The sequence below is a fragment of the Phyllobates terribilis genome, unplaced genomic scaffold, assembly GCF_046119375.1.
Source record: "Phyllobates terribilis strain yellow unplaced genomic scaffold, ASM4611937v1 Scaffold_11__3_contigs__length_659146591, whole genome shotgun sequence".
NCBI classification, from domain to species: domain Eukaryota; kingdom Metazoa; phylum Chordata; class Amphibia; order Anura; family Dendrobatidae; genus Phyllobates; species Phyllobates terribilis.
The window spans coordinates 37,222,069-37,249,458 of NW_027362771.1; the positions used below are offsets into that span (position 1 = coordinate 37,222,069).

The 27,390-nt window shown below is 41.6% G+C and overlaps 1 protein-coding gene across 5 annotated transcripts in view; it reads right to left on the bottom strand.

Moving 5' to 3' along the window:
- Positions 1-355: 355 nt before the first annotated feature.
- Positions 356-27,390, bottom strand: part of P4HA2 (prolyl 4-hydroxylase subunit alpha 2) — a 170,515-nt gene continuing 143,480 nt past the window's right edge. For 3 of the 5 annotated variants that reach the window (XM_073651199.1, XM_073651200.1, XM_073651198.1), the window contains 3 exons: positions 18,403-18,471; positions 3,283-3,379; positions 356-1,137 (listed from right to left, as the gene is read on the bottom strand). In XM_073651199.1, the coding sequence (XP_073507300.1) occupies positions 1,067-1,137; positions 3,283-3,379; positions 18,403-18,471 (237 nt within the window). In that variant the 3' untranslated portion in view covers positions 356-1,066. Of the gene's footprint in view, positions 1,138-3,282; positions 3,380-18,402; positions 18,472-25,507; positions 25,568-27,390 lie in introns of those variants that run through there. The other 2 variants (XM_073651202.1, XM_073651201.1) reach the window with 1 other exon arrangement.

Here is a 27,390-nt window from a genome sequence, read left to right on the forward strand (position 1 = left end):
TCAGTTCACTTGACAGTTCATTTACCTGTTAGAATTGATGAACATTTCCTCATTACCACTGCTTGCAATGACATATTATCCCTATAAACATACAGGCAATGACTAACCAGCTGGCTTAAGTGGTTCATGGGACGTTGAGTCATGGTCATGGTCAACATCCTACTGGCATGTGGAGCAACAAGCAGCATTCATAAGGGAAATCATTATAGGAAAGTATATGGACAAGGTCTCTATTATCTTTACTTTTTGGCTTAGTTAAAAGATTTTTTTTACTCATAAAAGACCCCAAAGACCCCAATTAAATACAGATGTGCAATAAATAAGTTAAATAGGTCAGAAAGTTATAGTAGAGAAATATTTTCATTTCACACTTGTTTTATTACTTTTAGATCACAAAAATAAACTTTAACAGTTCAACCAAACTTTGCTTCACCCATAAGAAAACGTACAATGAAAGGAAACTTTGAAAATCCTTATCTTAGAAAAATGTAGCTGCTACACCATGGCTCACAATGCACTTCATCTGATAAAACCATCATGATTTTACTAGATTGTCTAATCAATGGACACTTAGAGCAGAACAGCAAAAAGGGTAACATAAAAATAGTGCCCGATAAAGTTTCCCTGTAGATCGGATGAATATATTTTTCCTTTAAGTGTGCTTCTTATCTTGGTTTCTATCATATTCATATTTATGAAAAATACTAAAAATAGGTAGCAATGTGTAATCTCTCTATGACATCAGCTACGCATCAGGTAGTGGTAAAATGATATGTAACAGAAACTTGGACTCACAAACCATCTGCATCCCACACCCAAGATAAGGGAAATAAATATATTCAGACCCAAAATATATGTTTAGCACCTTTTTCAATCATTTATCTTTGTTGTATTAAATGTAGAGTGGAATTGACTGTATGGCTTTAGCTTTCCAGAATCTCCCAAGGTTTCACTACTCTGGATACCAGGCGTGAATTAGAGAAATTGATAAAGTTCTAAAAACAGAATGTAAAAACAAAAATATAAACAAAAATAAAAAATCAATAATAGCAGGATATGATGCATGTCAGTCAACTTCTGTTAATCCACAAGGCCGTAGAAATTCTTGTCCTCGTTCATGAAACCATTTATTTGAAACTAGAAACAAAAACAAAAAATCAAAGCAGTGAACATTGCAATACATAAAAATAAATAGTGTTGCCTGCAGCATATCTTTACAATGATACAACCAACATAGTAGCCTCAAATACATAATTTTAAGATTTTTCTTCAAGGGGAAACGGTCAGCAAGTTTTCAAACCCCAAAGTAATGTCATTACAGTAAAGTACCAGCAACTGTAATTGTTTCCCCTGTAACGGTTTCCCCTGTACGGACGGCGCTCTTCTCCCTACCGTCAGTACAGCCTTGTAGAGTAGGGAACTTGTGCGCAGGCGCTGGGAAGGCTGGGCACAAGTTCCCTGCTCTAAAAGGCAGTACGGACGGCAGGGAGAAGAGCGCCGTCCGTACAGGAGAAACAGCGCAGGCGCGGGATCCGGCCGGGAACAGAACGTCACAGGGCCCTGTGACGTGCCGGGGAGCTGGGGTAAATATGATAATAGAGCTAGTAGGCGGGGATTTCTTGGCGTCCGGGGGATGACAAGCTTAGCAGAAATCATTTAATAAAAATGTGATTAAACAGAAACCAGACCGCTAATATGGGCCATACAGGTAAGTATAATTCATACATGAAGAAAGCGAGGTGGCACACCGATGTAATAAAATCTTCTTTTATTCCATTTCCATTAAAAATGCAGGGAAGCGGCGCCTTTTGCGGACGACGGCCGTTTCGCGTGTCTATCACGCTTCTATGGGTCCAGGAATAAAATGGAATAAAAGAAGATTTTATTACATCAGTGTGCCAACTCGCTTTCTTCATGTATGAATTGTGACTTACTTTGTTTCTGGAGGGAGTTGCACCCGATGGTAAGATTGATTGCTCCAGCGGATGAGGTCGAGCTTCTGGAGTCGCTGCACAAGGACTGAGTCGCTGCAGTGCTGGTTGCCTGTGCATTTGTATACAGGTAAGTATAGATTCACATTTCTATCACCTGTATGCCCATGTTAGCGGTCTGAAAAGTCCCAGGGGTTGACAGATTCCCTTTAAGAAGAATGACCATCCATCATTTTATTACAAGTATTATAAGTTAAAGGTCAGTTATCTTGTGCAGCGAGCCAATGATTTGAAGCACAGAAGAAAAGTCCACCTTTGACTTGCTCAAAAGAGACAAAATAAAGATTTTGGAGTGGCAGAGTTAAAGTCCTGGCTTGAATCCTACTTGGATGCTGTGGCAAGACCTTAAAAAAGTGTTCAATGTCAAAAGCCACCCAAAGTAGCAATTCTGCCTGCTGTGTAAAAAAGACTAATGACAAGTATTTGATAACATTTGTTACTTCGCCGGGGTAACACAGCAAGGTTTAGCAGAGGATTTACTTTTTCACATAGCACATAAAAAGGTTTTCAAAAAATGTTTATTTTCAATAAATAATCATATAAAATCGGCAGATTATGTTTACTCATGTTTTATTTATTAAAATAAATTGAATGATCTCTCATATTCACTGCACTTGCAACATTTTTCCATTATGAAAGAATTTCTAAAACAGTCTCATCTTAAATTATTTATGGAAAGATCTAACTAAAGAAAATAACACTTGGCTGTGAGTAAAGTCACTTCTACGACTCCAGACTGCCCATAGACCTACATTGGCACTTTAGCATGCAATTAAGTATGGTACCGACAAGCAAAACTGTTACTTGGAACGGAGTTAAAAAAAAACTCCAGCAGTGTCAATGAGATTTACCTACAACGATGAGTCAACCTATCTATGATCACTGCGTAAGGGAAAAAGTCCTTGGAAAAAATTATCTAAAAAGCATTTTTTGTTTGTGGTTCAAAAAGAATTGGTCAGAGAAAAGAAAAACTGAGAGCCAGTACTCAGCAAAGGTACATGGTGCACAAAGACATAAGATAGCCTTGCGCATAGGGCTGTAAGTTTATTAGATAGTATGCCACATTACAGCATGGATATCTAAATTCTAAATCCCCAGAAGGTATTTGGATAAGTTAATTGCCTCATTTCATGTGCTTACCATATCTAGATTGACATGTATCTCCATTATATACTCTATCCCTTCCTATGAAGGGGACTGGATAAATTCTTTAAAAAGTGTTTGGAATATAAATGTTTGCTTTAAAACATCTGTCAATGTAAAATAGAAATATTACCTGAAAATAACTTACCCCACTTACTGCCGACTAATACAGGACAAGCTGCGTGCCTTGTCCTATAGTCGCCCTCTCCACTTTTGAAAAGATTGTACCAAAAGACTGCAGTACCCTGCAATAAGAGAAGCATCAAAACTGCTTAAACAGTACTTCACAGCTAGCTATATTTTGGCAAGTTCTAGTAAGTGCTCAATAAATTATATATGTAGGAGAGCATTAAGGGTCCATAATACCGACAATTGGAGCTAGGCTTAACAGCCTCTAAAAATACCACTCCGACACAATGCCACTGTGCATCCATCCCAAATATTAGCACAGAGATCCCTAAAGCCCATTTGCCAAAACAGAGATCCATCACTCTGCTCCACAATGGTCATAAGTATGCCAAATGTCAAAACCAAGGAGATGGGTTGGCCCATTTCTTTGGTTTTGCTTTCATCCCTTGTACTCTGCACAAATATGGGGTGTGCCCCCACATTTTGGGGCTCTTTATCTGGTCTATATTGCTTTACATGGGCAGGAGCAAAACAGTTAGGCTTGGGTCCTGCTCTGTTCCAGTCTATTAAGGTCTGCTGGCACAGAGGCGAGGTACTAGAGATGGAACCATCCTGATTGGGTACACGCTGTCGCGGTAAGATGGCTTTTATGCCTTTTTGATCAAAATAGTGTCAACTAAGTACCCCATGTTATTTACATGTACTATTACTATATATTTACTTACTACAGAGTATTCGCTCAATGTTTTTATCCTAGGTTTTGTGTCTGCCAAATTACAAACTCTGCATGTCTCTGATTTGCTCATAACAAGGACACTTTAATCCAACCTTAAAGGGTTGAAGAATTATATAGACATGGAATCTTTCTTTTTTCAGCAAAAAAGGCACCACACCCATCCACAAGTTGTTTAGTATTGCAGCTCAACTCTATTTACTTCAATTGAGTGGAGCCTGTAAATTATAAAAAGTAGCCTTTTTTTCTAATCAGATACCCCCTTTAACATCCTTTGGAGATACTGGGACCACCATGCATGCATCCAGCATTTTAACAATTTCTTTGCCAAGAACATATCTCCTCACAGGAAAGCACTTGAGTAGACAGGAATATACACTGCTCAAAAAAATAAAGGGAACACTTAAACAACAGAATATAACTCCAAGTAAATCAAGTTTCTGTGAAATCAAACTGTCCAGTTAGGAAGCAACACTGATTGACAATCAATTTCACATGCTGTTGTACAAATGGAATAGACAATAGATGGAAATTATTGGCAATTATCAAGACACCCTCAATAAAGGAGTGGTTCTGCAGGTGGGGACCACAGACCACATCTCCGTACCAATGCTTTCTGGCTGATGTTTTGGTCACTTTTGAATGTTGGTTGTGCTTTCACACTTGTGGTAGCATGAGACTGACTCTACAACCCACAGAAGTTGCTCAGGTAGTGCAGCTCATCCAGGATAGCACATCAATGCGAGCTGTGGCAAGAAGGTTTGCTGTGTCTGTCAGCATAGTGTCCAAAGGCTGGAGGCGGTACCAGGAGACATGCCAGTACACCAGGAGACGTGGAGGGGCCGTAGGAGGGCAACAATCCAGCAGCAGGACCGCTACCTCCACCTTTGTGCAAGGAGGAACAGGAGGAGCACTCCTAGAGCCCTGCAAAATGACCTCCAGCAGGCCACAAATGTGCATGTGTCTGCACAAACGGTTAGAAACCGACTATGAGGGTGGTATGAGGGCCCGACGTCCACAGATGGGGGTTGTGCTCACAGCCCAACACCGTGCAGGACGCTTGGCATTTGCCACAGAACACCAGGATTGGCAAAGTCGCCACTGCCGCCCTGTGCTCTTCACAGTTGAAAGCAGGTTCACACTGAGCACATGTGATAGAAGTGACAGAGTCTGGAGATGCTGTGGAAAGCGATTTGCTGCCTGCAACATCCTTCAGCATGACCGGTTTGGCAGTGGGTCAGTAATGGTGTGGGGTGGCATTTCTTTGGAGGGAAGCACAGCCCTCCATGTGCTCTCCAGAGGTAGCCTGACTGCCATTAGGTACCGAGATGAGATCCTCAGACCCCTTGTGAGACCATATGCTGGTGCGGTTGGCCTTGGGTTCCTCCTAATGCAGGACAATGCCAGACCTCATGTGGCTGGAGTGTGTCAGCAGTTCCTGCAAGATGAAGGCATTGAAGCTATGGACTGGCCAGCCCGTTCCCCAGACCTGAATCCGATTGAGCACATCTGGGACATCATTTCTCGCTCCATCCATCAACTTCACATTGCACCACAGACTGTCCAGAGTTGGCGGATGCTTTAGTCCAAGTCTGGGAGGAGATCCCACAGGAGACCATCCGCAACCTCATCAGGAGTATGCCCAGGCGTTGTAGGGAGGTCATACAGGCACGTGGAGGCCACACACAATACGGAGCCTCATTTTGACTTGTTTTAAGGACATTACATCAAAGTTAGATCAGCCTGTAGTGTGTTTTTCCACTTTAATTTTGGGGGTGACTCCAAATCCAGGCCTCCATTGGTTAATAAATTTGATTTCCATTGATGATTTTTGTGTGATTTTGTGGTCAGCACATTCAACTTTGTACAGAACAAAGTATTCAATGAGAATATTTCATTCATTCAGATATAGGATGCGTCATTGAGTGTTCCCTTTATTTTTTTGAGCAGTGTATCTGATGCATCCTTTCAACTAGAGGCTTTAGCTTGGGTTAGCCAAAAAATAAAACCATGATTTTGACAATTCAGTCACAGTTTGAGAAGACTGAAGTGAAGCTGCAAAGACTTTCAGTTCTCACTTCTTCCCTTTTGCTCCTTTCTACAGACAGATGGGCTGACAGCATGCACAGAGATTGGAGGAAGACCTATCCTCTGTGTCCTTGTGTGACTTTAGATGTCTTCTTGATGACTATATACATACATATATACATACACACACACACACACACACACACACATATATATATATACAGTCACATACAGTAGAGCTCTGGCAAAAATTAAGAGACCACTGCACAGTTTTCTAAAAATCACCTTGTCTACATGTCTGACAGCCATTCCGTTCCAGTGTCAGTTGAATTCCAACCAAAGTACACCTCATTCTACTTAATGTGCTTCTGATTAGGTGATGACCTGAACCAAATCTTATGTAACGAGGGAAAGTATAAAAAAACACTGCTGTGGTCTTCACAGTCCTCTTGCAATAGGTCAAGCGGAATTGCAAAACAAGAGCTAGGAATAGCCCAAAAGTAATTTGAATGAAAAAATAACTTTTAACCATGCCAAAGGAGTTGAAAAGAAAAGTCTTGAGTAAGGAAAAGAAGAGCTCAATTCTGGCTCTACTAGCAGAGGGATACAGTGAGCGTCATGTTGCTTCCATCCTTAAAATTTCGAAGATGGCAGTCCATTCCAACAAGGTCAAGCAGCAGACATTGGGGACAACAAAGCTACAGACCGGCAGTGGGTGAAAGCTACTCTCCACTGACCGAGATGATATTCATCTTATTCAAATGTCACTCAGCAACCGCAGGATGACATCTAGTGACCTACAAAAGGAATGACAAATGGCAGCTGGGGTGAAAAGCGCGGCAAGAACAGTTCGTAACAGGCTCCTAGAGGCAGGCCTCAAGTCATGTAAAGCTAGAGAAAAGCCTTTAATCAATGAGAAGCAAAGGAGAGCCAGGCTGAAGTTTGCCAAGACCATAAGGATTGGACCATACAGGACTGGAGTACGGTAATCTTCTCTGATGAGTCTAATTTTCAGCTTTGCCCAACACCTGGTCATCTAATAGTTAGACGGAGACCTGGAGAGGCATACAAGCCACAGTGTCTTGCACCCACTGTGAAATTTGGTGGAGGATCGGTGATGATCTGGGGATGCTTCAGCAAAGCTGTAATTGGGCAGGTTAATCTTTGCGAAAGATGTATGAATCAAGCCGCATACAAGGTTATCCTTGAAAAACACTTGCTTCCTTCTGCTCAGGCAATGTTCCCCAACTCTGAGGACTGTTTTTTCCAGCAGGACAATGCCCCATGCCATACAGCTAGGTCAATTAATCTGTGGATGAAGGAGCACCACATCAAGTCCCTGTCAAGGCCAGCCCAATCTTCAGACCTGAACCCCATTGTAAACCTCTGGAATGTAATCAAGATGAAGATGGATAGTCACAAGATATCAAACTGCTTAAATTTTTGTGCCAGGAGTGGCATAAGGTCACCCAAAAGCAGTGTGAAAGACTGGTGGAAAGCATGCCAAGACGCTGTGATTAAAAATCAGGGTTATTCCACCAAATATTGGATTTCTGAACTCTCCCTGAGTTAAAACATGAGTATTGTTGTTTCTAAATGACTAAGAACTTGTTTTCTTTGCATTATTTGAGGTCTGAAAGCACGGTTTCTTTTTTTATTATTTTGACGATTTCTCATTTGCTACAAATAAATACAAAATTTTTAGCTTTGAATTTCGGAGACATGTCAGTAGTTTATAGAATAAAACAACAATGTACATTTTACTCAAAAATATACCAATAAAGAGAAAATTAAAATTTTGTAGTGGTCTCTTAATTTTTACCAGAGCTGTACATACGCGCACATACATATATATACATATATATATATATATATATATATACATACATATATATATATACATATATATATATATATATATATATATACACACACACATATATACATATATACAGTACAGACCAAACGTTTGGACACACCTTCCCATTTAAAGGTTTTTCTGTATTTTCATGACTATGAAAATTGTACATTCACACTGAAGGCATCAAAACTATGAATTAACACATGTGGAATTATATACTTAACAAAAAAGTGTGAAACAACTGAAAATAGGTCTTATATTCTAGGTTCTTCAAAGTAGCCACCTTTTGCTTTGATGACTGCTTTGCACACTCTTGGCATTCTCTTGATGAGCTTCAAGTGGTAGTCACCGGAAATGGTCTTCCAACAATCTTGAAGGAGTTCCCAGAGATGCTTAGCACTTGTTGGCCCTTTTGCCTTCACTCTGCGGTCCAGCTCACCCCAAACCATCTCGATTGGGTTCTGGTGACTGTGGAGGCCAGGTCATCTGGCGTAGCACCCCATCACTCTCCTTCTTGGTCAAATAGCCCTTACACAGCCTGGAGGTGTGTTTGGGGTCATTGTCCTGTTGAAAAATAAATGATAGTCCAACTAAACGCACACCAGATGGAATAGCATGGCGCTGCAAGATGCTGTGGTAGCCATGCTGGTTCAGTATGCCTTCAATTTTGAATAAATCCCCAACAGTGTCACCAGCAAAGCACCCCCACACCATCACACCTCCTCCTCCATGCTTCACGGTGGGAACCAGGCATGTAGAGTCCATCCGTTCACCTTTTCTGCGTCGCACAAAGACACGGTGGTTGGAACCAAAGATCTCAAATTTGGACTCATCAGACCAAAGCACAGATTTCCACTGGTCTAATGTCCATTCCTTGTGTTCTTTAGCCCAAACAAGTCTGTTCTGCTTGTTGCTTGTCCTTAGCAGTGGTTTCCTAGCAGCTATTTTACAAGGAAGGCCTGCTGCACAAAGTCTCCTCTTAACAGTTGTTGAAGAGATGTGTTTGCTGCTAGAACTCTGTGTGGCATTGACCAGGTCTCTAATCTGAGCTGCTGTTAACCTGCGATTTCGGAGGCTGGTGACTCGGATAAACTTATCCTCAGAAGCAGAGGTGACTCTTGGTCTTCCTTTCCTGGGGCGGTCCTCATGTGAGCTAGTTTCTTTGTAGCGGTTGATGGTTTTTGCAACTGCACTTGGGGACACTTTCAAAGTTTTCCCAATTTTTCAGACTGACTGACCTTCATTTCTTAAAGTAATGATGGCCACTCATTTTTCTTTACTTAGAATTTGTATTATGGCAAGAAAAAAGCAGCTAACAGTCTATTCAGTAGGACTATCAGCTGTGTATCCACCAGACATCTGCACAACACAACTGATGGTCCCAACCCCATTTAGAAGGCAAGAAATCCCACTTATTAAACCTGACAGGGCACACCTGTGAAGTGAAAACCATTTCCGGTGACTACCTCTTGAAGCTCATCAAGAGAATGCCAAGAGTGTGCAAAGCAGTCATCAAAGTAAAAGGTGGCTACTTTGAAGAACCTAGAATATAAGACATATTTTCAGTTGTTTCACACTTTTTTGTTAATATATAATTCCACATGTGTTAATTCATAGTTTTGATGCCTTCAGTGTGAATGTACAATTTTCATAGTAATGAAAATGCAGAAAAAAAATCTTTAAATGAGGTGTGTCCAAACTTTTGGTCTGTACTGTATATATATATACATACACAAACACATACTTTACAATCAAATCTTTATCCTAGTCAAGTTCTATAGCCATACACATTACATGATACTGTCACAGTAATAAGAATTTGCCCCTTTAGTGACAATCTGAAAAATTGCAGCAGTCTCGAAAGGACACCAACTGTCCATATGCCCAATAAGAGTATATAAATGTCGGGGGAAGGACTATTAGCTAGAACTTAAAGGGGTATTCCCATGTCTAAGCTCCTTTATCAATATGTAGTACATGTAATATTAATATTAGCAAAAACCTCCAGTTACAAATGTAGCATAGTTTTTCTGACCAGCTATGTCTTTTTCCTCATGTACAGGCATTGCAGGACCTTAAGTATCCATGGTTACGACCACTCATATAGTGACAGATAGTTGCTAGTGATTGTAACCATGGATACCTATGGTCTTGCAATGCCTGCACATAAGGAAAGAGACATAGCAAATCAGAAAAACTATACTACATTTCTAATTGGAGATATACAGTGGAGGAAATAAGTATTTGATCCCTTGCTATTTTTGTAAGTTTGCCCACTGACAAAGACATGAACAGTCTATAATTTTAAGAGTAGGTTAAATCTTAACATTGAGTGAAAGAATATCCCCCCCCCCAAAAAAAATCAAGAAAATCACATTGTATAAATTAGATACATTTATTTGCATTTTGCAGTGAGAAATAAGTATTTGATCCCCTACAAACCATTATGAGTTCTGGCTCCTACAGACCAGTTAGACGCTCCTAATCAACTCATTACCGGCATTAAAGACAGCTGTGTTACATAGTCACCTGTATAAAAGACTCCTGTCTACAGACTCAGTCAGACTCTAACCTCCACAACATGGGCAAGAACAAAGAGCTTTCTAATGATGTCAGGGACAAGATCATAGACCTGCACAAAGCAGGAATGGGCTAAAAAACCATAAGTAAGACACTGGGTGAGAAGGAGACAACTGTTGGTGCAATGGTAAGAAAATGGAAGAAATACAAAATGACTGTCAATCGACATCGATCTGGGGCACCATGCAAAATCTCACCTCGTGGAGTATCCTTGATCATGAGGAAGGTGAGGGACCAGCCTAAAACTACACGGGGGGAACTTGTTAATGATCTCAAGGCAGCTGGGACCACAGTCACCCAGAAAACCATTGGTAACACATTACGCCTTAAAGGTTTAAAATCCTGCAGCGCCCGCACGGTCCCCCTGCTCAAGAAGGCACATGTGCAGCAAGTCTGAGGTTTGCCAGTGAACACCTGGATGATTTTGTGAGTTATTGGGAGAAGGTTCTGTGGTCAGATGAAACAAAAATTGAGCTCTTTGGCATTAACTCAACTTGCCGTGTTTGGAGGAAGAAGAAGGAGGAGTACAACTCTAAGAACATCATCCCAACCGTGAAGCATGGTGGGGGAAACATTATACTTGGGGGTGCTTTTCCGCAAAGGGGACATGACGACTGCACCGTACTGAAGGGAAGATGGATGCAGTCATGTATTGCGAGATTTTGGCTAACAACCTCCTTCCCTCAGTAAGAGCATTGAAGATGGCTGGGTCTTCCAGCAAGACAATGACCCAAAACATAAAGCCAAGGCAACAAAGGAGTGGCTCAAAAAGAAGCACAGTGGCCTAGCCAGTCTCCAGACCTTAATCCCAAAGAAAACCTATGGAGGGAGTTGAAGCTCCGAGTTGCCAAGCCACAGCCTCAAAATCTTAATGATTTAGAGATGATCTACAAAGAGGAGTGGAACAAAATTCCTCCTGACATTTGCACAAACCTCATCATCAACTACAAAAAATGTCTAACTGATGTACTTGCCAACAAGGGTTTTGCCACCAAGTGTTAAACTGTTGCCAGATGGATCAAATACTTATTTCTCACTGTATAAATTAGATAAATGTATTTGCATTTTGCAATGCGATTTTCTTGATTTTTTTTCGGATATTCTATCTCTCAATGTTAAAATTAACCTACCCTTAAAATTATAGACTGTTCATGTCTTTGTCAGTGGGCAAACTTACAAAAACAGCAAGGGATCAAATAATTATTTCCTTCACTGTATATACTAATCTTATACCTACTACTAACTATTGAACTCGTTCTATGCCCGGGTGGCGAGCATTTTGTTTCAACTTTGTGTTTATTAAACATTTTTCATAAAAAGAAAACATTGTCATTCATTTTGCAAATAAATGAGGTACAGAGTCAGAGTGGGGAGACAATGATATGGAAAATAAACAGTAACAGTAAAGGGAGTAAATATATAATTCTAGAGTTCTCTCTTCGGTCTTGAAGTGAAACGTAAGATGTAAACAGAGTTCCACATGGCTTGATGAACATTCCTCACAGGTACACAATATCTATCATTGTTACAGGTTAGTGAGAACATAACAATGAACTTTTAAACATAGAAGGGTTATAGACGGAAAAGTTCTCTAAACAGGTCCCATAATCCCCATATTTTTTCGAAACCATCTCCAGTGTTGTGTAGGTTTCTAATCATTTTGGTGGCGAGCATTTTTATTGGTATATGCTCCCCCATCCTGCTACGTGCAGCCCCCATCCTGTTATGTGCAGCCCCCATCTGGAAGCCGAAGGAGGAGTGTGGCGCCAGAGTATGCGTGTGCCCATACCACGCTGTCCGGAACCAAGGTGTCTTCACTAAAATGGCGCCGGATAGTGCGCTATGCGTCGACTCAGACGCCGCACTCCTCCCCCAGACTCCAAAACAGAGGTGCCGTGGCAACATTTCTTCGGGTCAGGTACAGTACAGACCAAAAGTTTGGACACACCTTCTCATTTAAAGATTTTTTTCTGTATTTTCATGACTATGAAAATTGTACATTCTCACTGAAGGCATCAAAACTATGAATTAACATGTGAAATTATATACTTAACAAAAAAGTGTGAAACAACTGAAAATATGTCATATTCTAGGTTCTTCAAAGTAGCCACCTTTTGCTTTGATGACCTCTTTGCACACTCTTGATGAGCTTCAAGAGGTAGTCACCGGAAATGTTTTCACTTCACAGGTGTGCCCTGTCAGGTTTAATAAGTGGGATTTCTTGTCTTATAAATGGGGTTGGGACCATCAGTTGTGTTGTGCAGAAGTCTGGTGGATACATAGCTGATAGTCCTACTGAATAGACTGTTAGTATTTGTATTATGGCAAGAAAAAGCACCTAAGTAAAGAAAAACGAGTGGCCATCATTACTTTTAAGAAATGAAGGTCAGTCAGTCCAAAAAATTAGGAAAACTTTGAAAGCGTCCCCAAGTGCAGTTGCAAAAACCATCAAGCGCTACAAAGAAACTGGCTCACATGAGGACCGCCCCAGGAAAGGAAGACCAAGAGTCACCTCTGCTTCTGAGGATAAGTTTATCCGAGTCACCAGCCTCAGAAATCGCAGGTTAACAGCAGCACAGATTAGAGACCAGGTCAATGCCACACAGAGTTCTAGCAGCAGACACATCTCTTCAACAACTGTTAAGAGGAGACTTTGTGCAGCAGGCCTTCCTTGTAAAATAGCTGCTAGGAAACCACTGTTAAGGACAGGCAACAAGCAGAAGAGACTTGTTTGGGCTAAAGAACACAAGGAATGGACATTACACCAGTGGAAATCTGTGCTTTGGTCTGAGGAGTCCAAATTTGAGATCTTTGATTTCCAACCACCGAGTCTTTGTTTGACGCAGAAAAGGTGAACGGATGGACTCTACATGCCTGGTTCCCACCGTGAAGCATGGATGAGGAGGTGTGATGGTGTGGGGGTGCTTTGCTGGTGACACTGTTGGGGATTTATTCAAAATTGAAGGCATACTGAACCAGCATGGCTGCCACAGCATCTTGCAGAGGCATGCTATTCCATCCGGTTTGCGTTTAGTTGGACCATCATTTATTTTTCAACAGGACAATGACCCCAAACACACCTCCAGGCTGTGTAAGGGCTATTTGACCAAGAAGGAGAGTGATGGGGTGCTACGCCAGATGACCTGGCCTCCACAGTCACCAGACCTGAACCCAATCGAGATGGTTTGGGGTGAGCTGGACCGCAGAGTGAAGGCAAAAGGGCCAACAAGTGCTAAGCATCTCTGGGAACTCCTTCAAGATTGTTGGAAGACCATTTCCGGTGACTACCTCTTGAAGCTCATCAAGAGAATGCAAAGAGTGTGCAAAGCAGTCATCAAAGCAAAAGGTGGCTACTTTGAAGAACCTAGAACATAAGACATATTTTCAGTTGTTTCACACTTTTTTGTTAAGTATATAATTCCACATGTGTTAATTCATATTTTTGATGCCTTCAGTGTGAATGTACAATTTTCATAGTCATGAAAATACAGAAAAATCTTTAAATGAGAAGGTGTGTCCAAACTTTTGGTCTGTACTGTATGTACTTATGGCGCTGGAGCTCGCGGTATGCATTCAGTGTCTACGCATACCGCGATCTCCAGCACCATATACTTCTCTTACCTGTAACCGCTGGATGCGTTCTTCTGTCTGGAGCCAGACTGCACAGGCGCGTCGCACCTTTGCAGCCTATAGAGACTTCCCCCCCCATCCTGGTATATGGCACCCCTGATCCCCATCCTTATATGCAAGGCCCCCATCATTTTGGTATGCAAGGCCTCCCTCATCCCTATCCTCGTATGCATGGCACCCCTCATCCCTATCCTGGTATGCATGGTACCCCCTCATCCCCATCCTGGTATGCATGGTACCCCCTCATCCCCAGTCCTGGTATGTATATGTATGGCCCCCCTCATCCCCAGTCCTGGTATGTATATGTATGGCCCCCCTCATCCCCAGTCCTGGTATGTATATGTATGGCCACACCTCATCCCAAGTCCTGGTATGTATATGTATGGCCACACCTCATCCCAAGTCCTGGTATGTATATGTATGGCCACACCTCATCCCCAGTCCTGGTATGTATATGTATGGCCACACCTCATCCCCAGTCCTGGTATGTATATGTATGGCCACACCTCATCCCCAGTCCTGGTATGTATATGTATGGCCCCCCTCATCCCCAGTCCTGGTATGCATATGTATGGCCCCCCTCATCCCCAGTCCTGGTATGTATATGTATGGCCACACCTCATCCCAAGTCCTGGTATGTATATGTATGGCCACACCTCATCCCAAGTCCTGGTATGTATATGTATGGCCCCCCTCATCCCCAGTCCTGGTATGTATATGTATGGCCACACCTCATCCCCAGTCCTGGTATGTATATGTATGGCCACACCTCATCCCCAGTCCTGGTATGTATATGTATGGCCACACCTCATCCCCAGTCCTGGTATGTATATGTATGGCCACACCTCATCCCCAGTCCTGGTATGCATATGTATGGCCCCCCTCATCCCCAGTCCTGGTATGCATATGTATGGCCCCCCTCATCCCCAGTCCTGGTATGTATATGTATGGCCACACCTCATCCCCAGTCCTGGTATGTATATGTATGGCCACACCTCATCCCCAGTCCTGGTATGTATATGTATGGCCACACCTCATCCCCAGTCCTGGTATGTATATGTATGGCCACACCTCATCCCCAGTCCTGGTATGTATATGTATGGCCCCCCTCATCCCCAGTCCTGGTATGTATATGTATGGCCCCCCTCATCACCAGTCCTGGTATGTATATGTATGGCCCCCCTCATCCCCAGTCCTGGTATGTATATGTATGGCCACACCTCATCCCCAGTCCTGGTATGTATATGTATGGCCACACCTCATCCCCAGTCCTGGTATGTATATGTATGGCCACACCTCATCCCCAGTCCTGGTATGTATATGTATGGCCCCACCTCATCCCCAGTCCTGGTATGTATATGTATGGCCCCCCTCATCCCCAGTCCTGGTATGTATATGTATGGCCCCCCTCATCCCCAGTCCTGGTATGTATATGTATGGCCCCCCTCATCCCCAGTCCTGGTATGTATATGTATGACCCCCCTCATCCCCAGTCCTGGTATGTATATGTATGGCCCCCCTCATCCCCAGTCCTGTCATGTATATGCATGGCCACACCTCATCCCCAGTCCTGGTATGTATATGTATGGCCACACCTCATCCCCAGTCCTGGTATGTATATGTATGGCCACACCTCATCCCCAGTCCTGGTATGTATATGTATGGCCACACCTCATCCCCAGTCCTGGTATGTATATGTATGGCCACACCTCATCCCCAGTACTGGTATGTATATGTATGGCCCCCCTCATCCCCAGTACTGGTATGCATATGTATGGCCCCCCTCATCCCCAGTCCTGGTATGTATATGTATGGCCCCCCTCATCCCCAGTCCTGGTATGTATATGTATGGCCACACCTCATCCCCAGTCCTGGTATGTATATGTATGGCCACACCTCATCCCCAGTCCTGGTATGTATATGTATGGCCACACCTCATCCCCAGTCCTGGTATGTATATGTATGGCCACACCTCATCCCCAGTCCTGGTATGTATATGTATGGCCGCACCTCATCCCCAGTCCTGGTATGTATATGTATGGCACACCTCATCCCCAGTCCTGGTATGTATATGTATGGCCCCCCTCATCCCCAGTCCTGGTAAGTATGGTACTCCTCATCCCCATCACGCTGCACACACACAAAAAAACAAACTTCTACTCACCTTTCTTCCCTGTGCTCCAGCGTTGCGTCACGTTCTGCTGGAGGCCGCGGGAGGAGTGTGGCACCGGAGTACATGCGTGCCCATACTGCGCTGTCCGGCGCCATTTTGTTGAAGACACACTGCAAATGTGTCTTCAGTAAAATGGCACTGGATAGCGCGCTATACGCATGCGCCGATTTCGACGCCGCGGTCCGCCCCCAGCCAGAACAGAGGTGCCGCGGCAACACTCCTCTGAGCCAGGTAAGCATGTCCTTATGGCGCCGGAGATCGCAGTATGCGTTCAGTGCTTATGCATACTGCAATCTCTGGCTCCATATACTCCTCTTACCTGTAATGGCTGGATGCATTCTTCTGTCAGGAGCCAGACTGCATAGGCGCATCACGCATGCGCAGTCTATAGAGGCTTCGGACAGAGGGAGGCATCTACCGCTATATTATAGATATATTTGGATAGGATCCTGGAGATGGGAATACCCCTCTAAAGTAAGCCTAGATATGGTAGAGTTGAATAGCCAATATTACATGGTCACCCAATTGTTTCAGTAGATGCCTTGCAAAAGTACACACCAGTAACAGTGTCATTCCACAGCAATAACAGCTGGCTGCAGGAATTTACAGACACAGGGCACATAGAATGCTTCAATATGGTTAACCTATTACGGATGAGGCTCTTTTGAGCATTACAGGGAGTCTTGCCAGAGGTTTTCTACCCATTAAACCAACAATAGTGGCGGGAAGAGCCACAAATCAGAAGTCATAGCAATATTCCAGAATTCCACTACAGAGGCGTGAGATTATATCACTGAATAAAGTAATTAACATTGTAACAATCAATTAAGACCAAGTGAAATGTGTGGTGATGGGTATACTGAAGAGAAAGTGAGCACTTACCCCACCAATTGGCATTTACAACTTCTTTATCATATTGGATACAAGTAAGATTTCTCATTTATTATAACTCTATCAAAGACCATAAAGTTAAGTATAAGCAGATCAGTCACTGGGTTTCACAAAATAAATATTATTGATTAGATCTCTTAATGATAAGGTCGATATAACAGCAATATAATCAAATTAAAATGAGCATTATTAGTCCAGCAAGAGATAAGCCCAAACATGCTCACTTTAATATTAGGCAGGGATACTTTTAAAAATGACAAACTTTTTAAAAGAATTATACGGCTATTCTGACATTTACTTCTACAGTAAGTAAACCAGCTTCTTCAGGTCTAAGATGTGTTCAGTTTGTATTGTGAAATCTGGAAACAGATTCATTTTAACACTGCTATTTTCTGTGCTACTACACATTGAATGGGCAGAAAAAAGCTGACATACCATTTGAGGATGTAGGAATTATTTATTTATTGTTTTAATCACCACATTCAAAAAGCTGTACTTATTCATCAATGTAAGCAAATAAGGACCTACTTTTTGCGGTTTGTTTTTTTTCATCTAGTATTTAAAGTGCAGTACACATGACAGGTCACTTCATTCTGCTAGTCAAAACGATTACAATATCAAAATATAATTATTTTTGCTTTACTACTTTTGCACAATAAAAACAGTTTTCTATCAAGGGGCAATCTAGCATTTCCAAATGTACCTTTTTTTTAATTTGTGTCTTTTGGAGGGAACAAATGAACATAAACAGCCCCACATGGTCCTGCATACACAATAATGGGCCCCACAGAGTCATCAATACAGAATAATGGGCCCCACAGAGTCATACAGAATAATAGGCCCCACAAAGTCCTGCATACAGTTCAATGGGCCTTACATAGCCCTCCAAACAGTATAATGGCCCCACAAAGCTTTCCATACAGTATAATTGTCCCCATATAGTTCTACAAAAAACAATAATGGGCCACACAATGTTTTGGATGTGCAGTTTTCTTTTGTATGCACCCTCTTTGCATTTTGACGTTTTTCCAGAGACCATAGCTACCTTGTCACTTTACAAGCAACATAAAAAATTGTGCACCAAAATTTGTCACACATCAAACTGTCCTACTTTCTAGAGCGGAATATGCCACAAACTGGCATAAAATACTTTGTTGATGTTCTGTAGGCTTGTATATCTGAGAACTAAAAATTATTTTTTAAATTATTAATTTTAGCAATATGCTTTGAGTTAATTAGTTACCTTTCTGGGGTAGATTGCTGCTCCAAAATCTGGGAACACAGTTGCACCTCCCGACTGAACATCGCTCATCTATGAAAAGCCATGTGAAAGTTAAATTAAAAATCCAGAACTTCTAAAACCAAACTATATGTAATATGACCCCAACCACCTGTAGGGAAAAAAAAAAGATTTTCAAATCTACAGCCTGCATATGTTGAGGAGATGCTACAGATTTTCACAGCAGATGACACCAATTATATACGAATAAAGTGGAATCCGCAGTAAAGCTTTACCACAACCAGCATGGATCAAGTGTGAACATTGCTGTAGTAGCTACTGCAGATTAGCAGAATTTTTCTGCCGCATGTAAACCTAATGGTCTGCATTTACTTTCACTAATTTCTGCAAATATAATCTAAAATTAGTCTGTAGATATGCAAATTAATACTTATATTTAAATATCAGGAATTAAATAATTTACATGAAAACAATGTGCACATTGCCACAAAAGAGATTGCAGAGGCCTCAAAAATGTATTTGATGTTTTGTAAATAATTGAGAAAAAACAGTATCGAAATTTTCCAGCCAAGTGTACAGTCAGCCACATACATGGGTAAAGGTGATATTTTTATTTTTATTAACAATGACAGACAAGTTGATTTAAAAAATGCTACTTGTATATTGCATATTGTGCCCCCATAAGGTCATAAAACACCTATTAGGGATATTGAAATATTTTTATTTTCATCTTACTTTCCTTGTAACTGGGCTGGTATATTAGCTCCAGGTACAGGGGACTTCTAGTCTTCTGGATGCATAGCAAAGGTGCCTGGGTCTCCTATGTCCCAGCAGCTCCTTTCCTCCTTTATACACAGCAATTACTGTCCACTGAGAATGGAGGAAGCACCATCAACACTTCCTATCTCTGTGTACACAGCGCTTTTTTTAGTGCAGTGTATGAAACGATGGATCCCTGCTTTCGCAGCTACACGATCACATATAGTTGCGCCCTTATGTGGTGACATTTTAGATTGTCAATGCAGAGTAGGAGCAGGGCCGCCTGGATGTTTATAGCCCATGGCGGGCCAGAAGCAGTAAAAGGGAGTCTGTCAGCACAGAATGACTATTCAAAGCAAGTACAGGCGCTTGGTGCACTCTTGGCGTGGTCAAACATATACAGTGGGTACGGAAAGTATTCAGACCCCTTTAAATTTTTCACTCTGTTTTATTGGAGCTATTTGGTAAATTCTAAAACATTCATTTTTTTCTCATTAAAGTACACTGCACCCCATCTTGACTGAAAAAAAAAAATGTAGAAATTTTTGCCAATTTATTAAAAAAGTAAAACTGAAATATCATAGTCATAAGTATTCAGACCCTTTGCTCAGACACTCATATTAAGTCACATGCTGTCCATTTCCTTGTGATCCTCCTTAAGATGGTTCTACTCCTTCATTGGATTCCAGTTGTGTTTAATTAAACTGATAAGACTTGATTTGGAAAGGCACACACCTGTCTAATAAGACCTCACAGCGCATGTCAGACCAAATGAGAATCATGAGCTCAAAAGGAACTGCCTAAGGAGCTCAGAGACAGAATTGTGGGAAGGCACATATCTGACCAAGGTTACAAAAGAATTTCTGCATTACTCAAGGTTCCTAAGAGCACAGTGGCCACCATAATCCTTAAATGGAAGAAGTTTGGGACCACCAGAAGTCTTCCTAGACCTGGCCGTCCAGCCAAACTGAGCAATCGTGGGAGAAGAGCCTTGGTGAGAGAGGTAAAGAAGAACCCCAAGATCACTGTGGCTGAGCTCCAGAGATGCAGTAGGGTGATGGGAGAAAGTTCCACAAAGTCAACTATCACTGCAGCCCTCCACCAGTCGAGCCTTTATGGCAGAGTGGCCCGACAGAAGCCTCTCCTCAGTGCAAGACATATGAAAGCCCGCATAGAGTTTGCTCAAACACACATGAAGGACTCCCAGACAATGAGAAATAAGATTCTCTTGTCTGATGAGACGAAGATAGAACTTTTTGGTAATTCTAAGCAGTATGTGTGGAGAAAACCAGGCACTGCTCATCACCTGCCTAATACAATACCAACGGTGAAACATGGTGGTGGCAGCATGATGCTATGGGGGTGTTTTTCAGCTGCAGGGACAGGACGACTGGTTGCAATTGAAGGAAACATGAATGCGGCCAAGTACAGAGATATCCTGGATGAAAACCTCTTCCAGAGTGCTCTGGACCTTAGACTTGGCCGAAGGTTCACCTTCCAACAAGATAATGACACTAAGCACGCAGCTAAAATAACAAAGGAGTGGCTTCAGAACAACTCTGTGACCATTCTGGACTGGCCCAGCCAGGGCCCTGACCTAAACCCAATTGAGCATCTCTGGAGAGACCTGAAAATGGCTGTCCACCATCCAACCTGACGGAACTGGAGAGGATCTGCAAGGAAGAATGGCAGATGATCCTCAAATCCAGATGTGAAAAACTTGTTGCACCATTCCCAAGAAGACTCATGGCTGTACTAACTCAAAAGGGGGCTTCTACTCAATACTGAGCAAAGGGTCTGAATACTTATGACCATGTGATATTTCAGTTTTTCTTTTTTAATAAATTTGCAAAAATGTCTACATTTCTGTTTTTTTCAGTCAAGATGGGGTGCAGAGTGTACTTTAATGAGAAAAAAAAATGATTTTTTTTAGAATTTACCAAATGGCTGCAATGAAACAAAGAGTAAGCAATTTAAAGGGGTCTGAATACTTTCTGTACCCACTGTAAGTGCACATTCCTGCCTTCTTGTTTTCAATCTATCTCTGCCTCTACATAGTCCGATCTCTCAAAGACTGGGAGGGGGGTGGAGATCTAAAGAAAACATGTAGGTGGGAAGGTGCACGTAAATGTTGTGCCACACCATGATGCACCAAAAGCCTGCATTTGGTTTCAACAGTTATTCTGTGCGGAGACTCCCTTTAAGAGAATGGGTGGACTGGAGTACCTAGACAGATTACCAAACTTGGGGTTATTCAGTTTGGAAAAATGAAACCTTAGAGGCGATTTTATAATGCACAAATATATGATAGGACAGTATGGCAATGTTTCTAGTCATCTTTTTACACCTACAGGGTTGAAAACGGGGCAACTTGTACATCTAACGGAAAAGAAGGTTTCATCATCACCACAGATTGTGATTCTTTACTTTAAGAGCAGTGAGATTATGGACCTCTTTGCCATATGATGTTGTGACAGATTCATTGAACAAGCTCAAGGAGGGATTGGCTGTTTTTCTTTAAAAATATATTATTACGTGCTATGGGTACTAGTCCTAGACGTTGATCCAGGGAATTAGTCTTGACAGACCTATTTTAAGTTGGAAAGGAATTGATCCCCTAATATGGGACAGTTAGCATCTGCCCCATTGGACATCTTCCTTAATCTGGATTAATATGCTAAGACTTTGGGTTAACTTTGGACTTGTGTCTATTTGCATCCTTAAAATTACAACAAATTTACAATAGTATCCGTGCGCATCATAGTCTTATTTTTAATGGAAGAGCCTAATCCTAAAACGTGGGAACTCAAAAGGTTAAAGAGTACCTTTCACCAAACTCTTCTACATTTTTTTATCGTAATTATTGGGCAGTAAAACCTGATCTTACCTGTATGCCCAACGTTAGCTATTTTTATTGTCAGAACTAAACACACAATTCAAAACAGAATGATCTTACAATTTATGACAATATGTTGCCGCTTTAAAATAAAAAGGCAAAAATGAAAAGATGAATTAGGTGGAATTTTTTTTTTTTCTTAAAAAGGGGCAAAACCTCAAAAACTCTACAAAAAAAAGGCAAACGCAATAATGAATCGGGCCCTTAATGATAAGTACTCTTTACGGATCAAAGTGTTGAGGCACCATTAAAGTTAGTACTTTAAGAAGGGGTTCCTGCTGATAGAGTTCCATTTTTGAAATCTGAAGAGTCAAATCACTTTATAGAAAATGTCTCAAGGTGTTAAAAATGTTTCACTAAATGAACCGTAAGAGTTGGGACGCCAAAAGTTCTTGTCTCTTGAATGTTGCAGACCTGCAGTAGCAAATACGCCACACTGATAAGAGCTGGAGGTATACTGTGTTGTGTTTTAACAGGAATTTTTTTTTTTCTAATCCTGTATAACACTAAAATTTAAAATGCCCTGGAAAACACAAAATTAAAGGGCGGCTGCATATATCCTTGGTATAACATGAACTCTATCCCCTCTATCTATTTCTGTAGTCAAAAAGGAAATCAATCAGAAATTTTCCAAATGAGTTCAAGAGGTTGACTCATTTGGAAGTGTCCACGCTGGTGGAAACTGTAGGCAGTCAGTGGCAGCTGTATACATTATTATATGGCGCACACAAATAGAAGTGAGGGGGGCGAGTGGGAAAATTTTTTGTAAAGACACTCTACTCTGGTCAATAGAATGTGGTCATAAACTGGGGTCCACTTTCTTTCATGTGTATTCGACCTGAGCAGATGGAATAACATCTTTAACCCCTTAGTAATGGAACCAATTATGTCCTTAATGACCAGACCAAATTTTACAATTCTGACCACTGTCACTTTATGAGGTAATTACTCTGGAACGCTTCAACGGATCCCCCTGATTCTGATATTGTTTTCTCCTGACATATCGTATTTCGTGATAGTGGTAAAATTTGTTCAATATGACTTGCGTTTTCTAACTTTCAATTGTCATGCCTTTAAATCAGAGAGATATGTCACACAAAATAGTTCATAAATAACATTTCCCACATGTCTACTTTATATCAGCACAATTTTTGCAACAATTTTTTTTTTTTGTTAGGACGTTATAAGGGTTAAAAGTTGACCAGCGATTTCTCATTTCTCCAACAAAATTTACAAAACCATTTTTTTTTTTTTTTTTTAGAGACCACACCACATTTTAAGTGACTTTGAGGGGTCTATATAAAAGAAAATAGCCTTATGTGACACCATTCTAAAAACTGAACCCCTCAACGTGCTCAAAACCACATTCAAGAAGTTTATTAACCCTTCACGTGCTTCACAGGAACTGAAGCAACGTGGAAGGAAAAAATGAACATTAACTTTTTTCACAAAAATTTTACTTTAGACCCCAATTTTATTTTCACAAGGGTTACAAGAGAAAATGGACCACAAAATTTGTTGACCAATTTCTCCTGAGTATGCAGAGGGAAAACCACTATTTGGACGAACGGCAGGGTTCGGAAGGGAAGGAGCGCCGTGTGACTTTTTGAACGCAAAATTGACTGGGATAGAGAGCAGACGCGATATCACGTTTGGAGAGCCCCTGATGCGCCTAAACAGTGGAAGCCCCCCCACAAGTGACACCATTTTGGAAACTACATCCCTCAAGGATTTTATCAAGGGGTATAGTGAGCATTTTTGAACCCAGAGGTACGACACAGAATTTGATAACATATTCAATATGATGACCTAATGTTATCTCAAGTGACATGCTCGAGTCCCCACCCCACATGTTTCGCGACTGTTCGACACCCAAAAAAAGATGCGGGGATTTCCAGTGTATGGCAGGCAATCCCACGTGTTTTTGTTGGCTGTATAACGTGGGGTGGGGACTCAAGCATGTCACCCGCGATACTTGGTGCATACCTGAGCACCCAATGCAAACTCAAGCAGCGAGCACTTGCGCTCAAGACTAGTCATCATATCGTCATCATTTTTGTTTTCTTTACTTTTGAAAAAATCCCAACCCTAACCCAACACAACCCTAATCTAACCCAAACCCCAACCCCAACCCTAACTGCAAAGAATGGAAAATTAAATATTTTTTTATTTTTTAATTTTTATCTATTTTATCTAAGTATGGGGGTGACAAAGGGGGATTTGATTAATTTTTTTTTTGCTTTTGGGGTCCATCACAGTGATCAAAAGGAACAAATAGGGAAAATTCTGGCCAGCAGACCTCGGCGGGAGCATTGCGCATGCGCCCGCCTTTTTTTTTTTTTTTAATACAGGAAAAGGACGGAGGGCCGGATCAGGAGATCCGGGGAACAGCGGAGGTACAGAGTGGGCTTGGGGGGCAATCATTGTAAGCATGGGCAAACTTTTTTTTTTCCCCGTGATCGCCGTTATTCACTGAATAACGGTAAATCATGTGATCTGGGACCAGAAAAACCGTCCCTGATCATGTTCTCCAGGGTCTCAGCTAACCCCCGTAGCCGAGACCCCAGATATTTTCCGACGCTGGGGGGGCACTGCACTGTTATTCCTCAGCGCCGTTAAACAGCAGCGCTGAGGAATTAGTACCCTTAACGACAACCATGAAAAGGCATATCGGCGGTCGTTAAAGGGTTAAAATACCCAATATTACAAAAAAAAATAGACAAGTACACAAAAAATATCTTTTAGCAAACAAGCATATTACTATATGGTTAGCAGCTAGTAATACTTATTTGCATGTGCAGTAGGGGCTCAATATTTTCTACGAACTCTGCTCAGATGGAAACACCAACTAAAAGGGTCATTTCTTTCTAGGAAGCTATTGATTTCTCAAATTGCTGTAAAACAGGTTAAGATGTGGAAAATCCACTTTTTAAAATAATTCTAGAGAAACATGTTTGTACTGCTCTGACTTGTCACATCTCATGTGCATGTTTCCTGTTTATTTGTGGCTAACCAATTTTTATGAATGTAGTGAACATTTAACCAACATTTCCTGACTAGCAACATGTTTTCCATCAAACAGCACAGGCTGCAAGAGTAAACCATGTACTTAATAATGGTCGATGGTGGATCTGTATAACAGGGTATACAATATAAAAAGGTGCTACAAGGGAATACAAAGTTACCCCAAAAGACACTTTAATACTAAAATAAAAGCAACATGAGGCTGCTAAACTTGATGCTTGTGTTACATCTCAGAAGTAATTTTGTACAGACAAGTCAAAAGTAAGTATGGACAGTTTAAGAGTTTTTTTTTCATAACCCAACATTTGATATTCATTTAATACCATATAAAGATGATGTAGCTGATGAAAAGCTCTAACAAAGTGACTGTTCAAAATTATATTACCCGATCAGCATTGTGGCATTTTCCATTAGCAGCCTTCAGGGTCTGACATCTACAGTGGTTTAAATAAGTATTTGATACACTGCCGATTTTGCAAGTTTTCCCACCTACAAAGAATGGAGAGGTCTGTCATTTTTATCGTAGGCACACTTCACCTGTGAGACCGAATCTAAAAATAAAAACCATAAAGTCACATTGTATGATTTTTACATTACATATTTTATGCAATAAAATGCTAATTAATTCTAATTAATTAAGTATTTGATACAACAGAACTTAATATTCTTGACCAAGTTTGCACACAATGCAGCAGGGATTTTGGCCCACTCCTCCATACAGATCTTCTCCAGATCTTTCAGGTTTGGGAGCTGTTGCTGGGCAATATTGAGTTTCAGCTCCCTCCAAAGATTTTTTATTGGGTTCAGGTCTGGAAACTAACTAGGCCACTCCAGGACCTTGAAATGTTTCTTAAGGAGCCACTCCTTAGTCGCCCTGGCTGTGTGTTTCGAGTCATTGTCATGCTGGAAGACCCAGCCACGACCCATCTTCAATGCCCTTACTGAGGGAAGGAGGTTGTTGGCAAAAATCTTGCGATACATGACCCCATCCTTTCTCCCTTTAATACGGTGCAGTCATCCTGTCCTCTTTGCAGAAAAGAACCCCCAAATTAGGTTTCACCACCATGCTTCACGGTTGGGACAGTGTTCTTGGGGTTGTACTCATCCTTCTCCCTTCAAACACGGCAAGCAGAGTCTATACCAAAAAGTTCTATTTTGGTCTAATTTGACCACATGACCTTCTCCCATGCCCACTCTGGATCATCCAGATGGTCACTGGTGAATTAAAACGGGCCTGGACATTTGCTTGCATTAGCAGGGGGACCTTGCGTGCCCTGCAGAATTTTAATCCATGACTGCATAGTGTGTTACTAACGGTAACGTTTGAGACTGTGGTCCCAGCTCTCTTCAGGTCATTGACCAGGTCCTCCCGTGTAGTTCTGGACTGATTCCTGACCTTTCTCAGAATCCTCCTTCCCCCACGAGGCAAGATCTTACATGGAGCCCCAGACCCAGGAACATTGACCGTCATCTTTTGTTTCTTCCATTTTCTAATAATTGTGTCAACAGTTGTTGCCTTCGCTCACCAAGCTGCTTGCCTATTGTCCTATAGCCCATCTGACATTGTGCAAGTCTAAAATCTTGTCCCTGGTGACCTTACACAGTTCTTTGGTCTTGGCCATGGTGGAGAGGTTTGAGTGTGATTGATTGTGTGGACAGGTGTCTTTTATACAGGTAACAAGTTGAAACTGGTGCAATTAATACAGGTAATAGGTGCAGAGTAGGAGGGCTTCTTAAAAAAAAATAAAAAAAAAATACCAGGTCGGTGAGAGCCAGAATTCTTGCTTTTTGGTAGGTAATCAAATACTTAATTAAATTACATTTTATTGCATGAAATATTTAAAAATCATACAATGTGATTTCCTGGTATTTATTTTTAGATTCTGTCTCTCACAGCTGAAGTGTACCTACGATAAAAATTACAGACCTCTCCCATTCTTTGTAGGTGAGAAAGTAGTTACTTACCGGTAACAGGATTTATCAGAGCCCATGACGGCACCACGGAGAGAGGAGATCCGCCACCTCTCTCCCGCATCAGTTGTTTACAGAGCAGAGAGAGGACCCCCAGGTTAGTAGCACAAATTTTAACATTTTTAAAGGAGCTTACCAGACACACCCTGTGACTAAACATAGGTAAAAAATAAATGTGCACACCCATGCGTGAAGGGAGGGAATGTACGGGTGCCGTCATGGGCTCTGAGAAATCCCGTTACCGGTAAGTAACTACTAGTGTTGAGCCACCCCCGTAGTGTTCGAGTTCGGTTCGGTTCATCGAACACCTTCGAACAACGTTAAAACCAATGGCAGGCAAA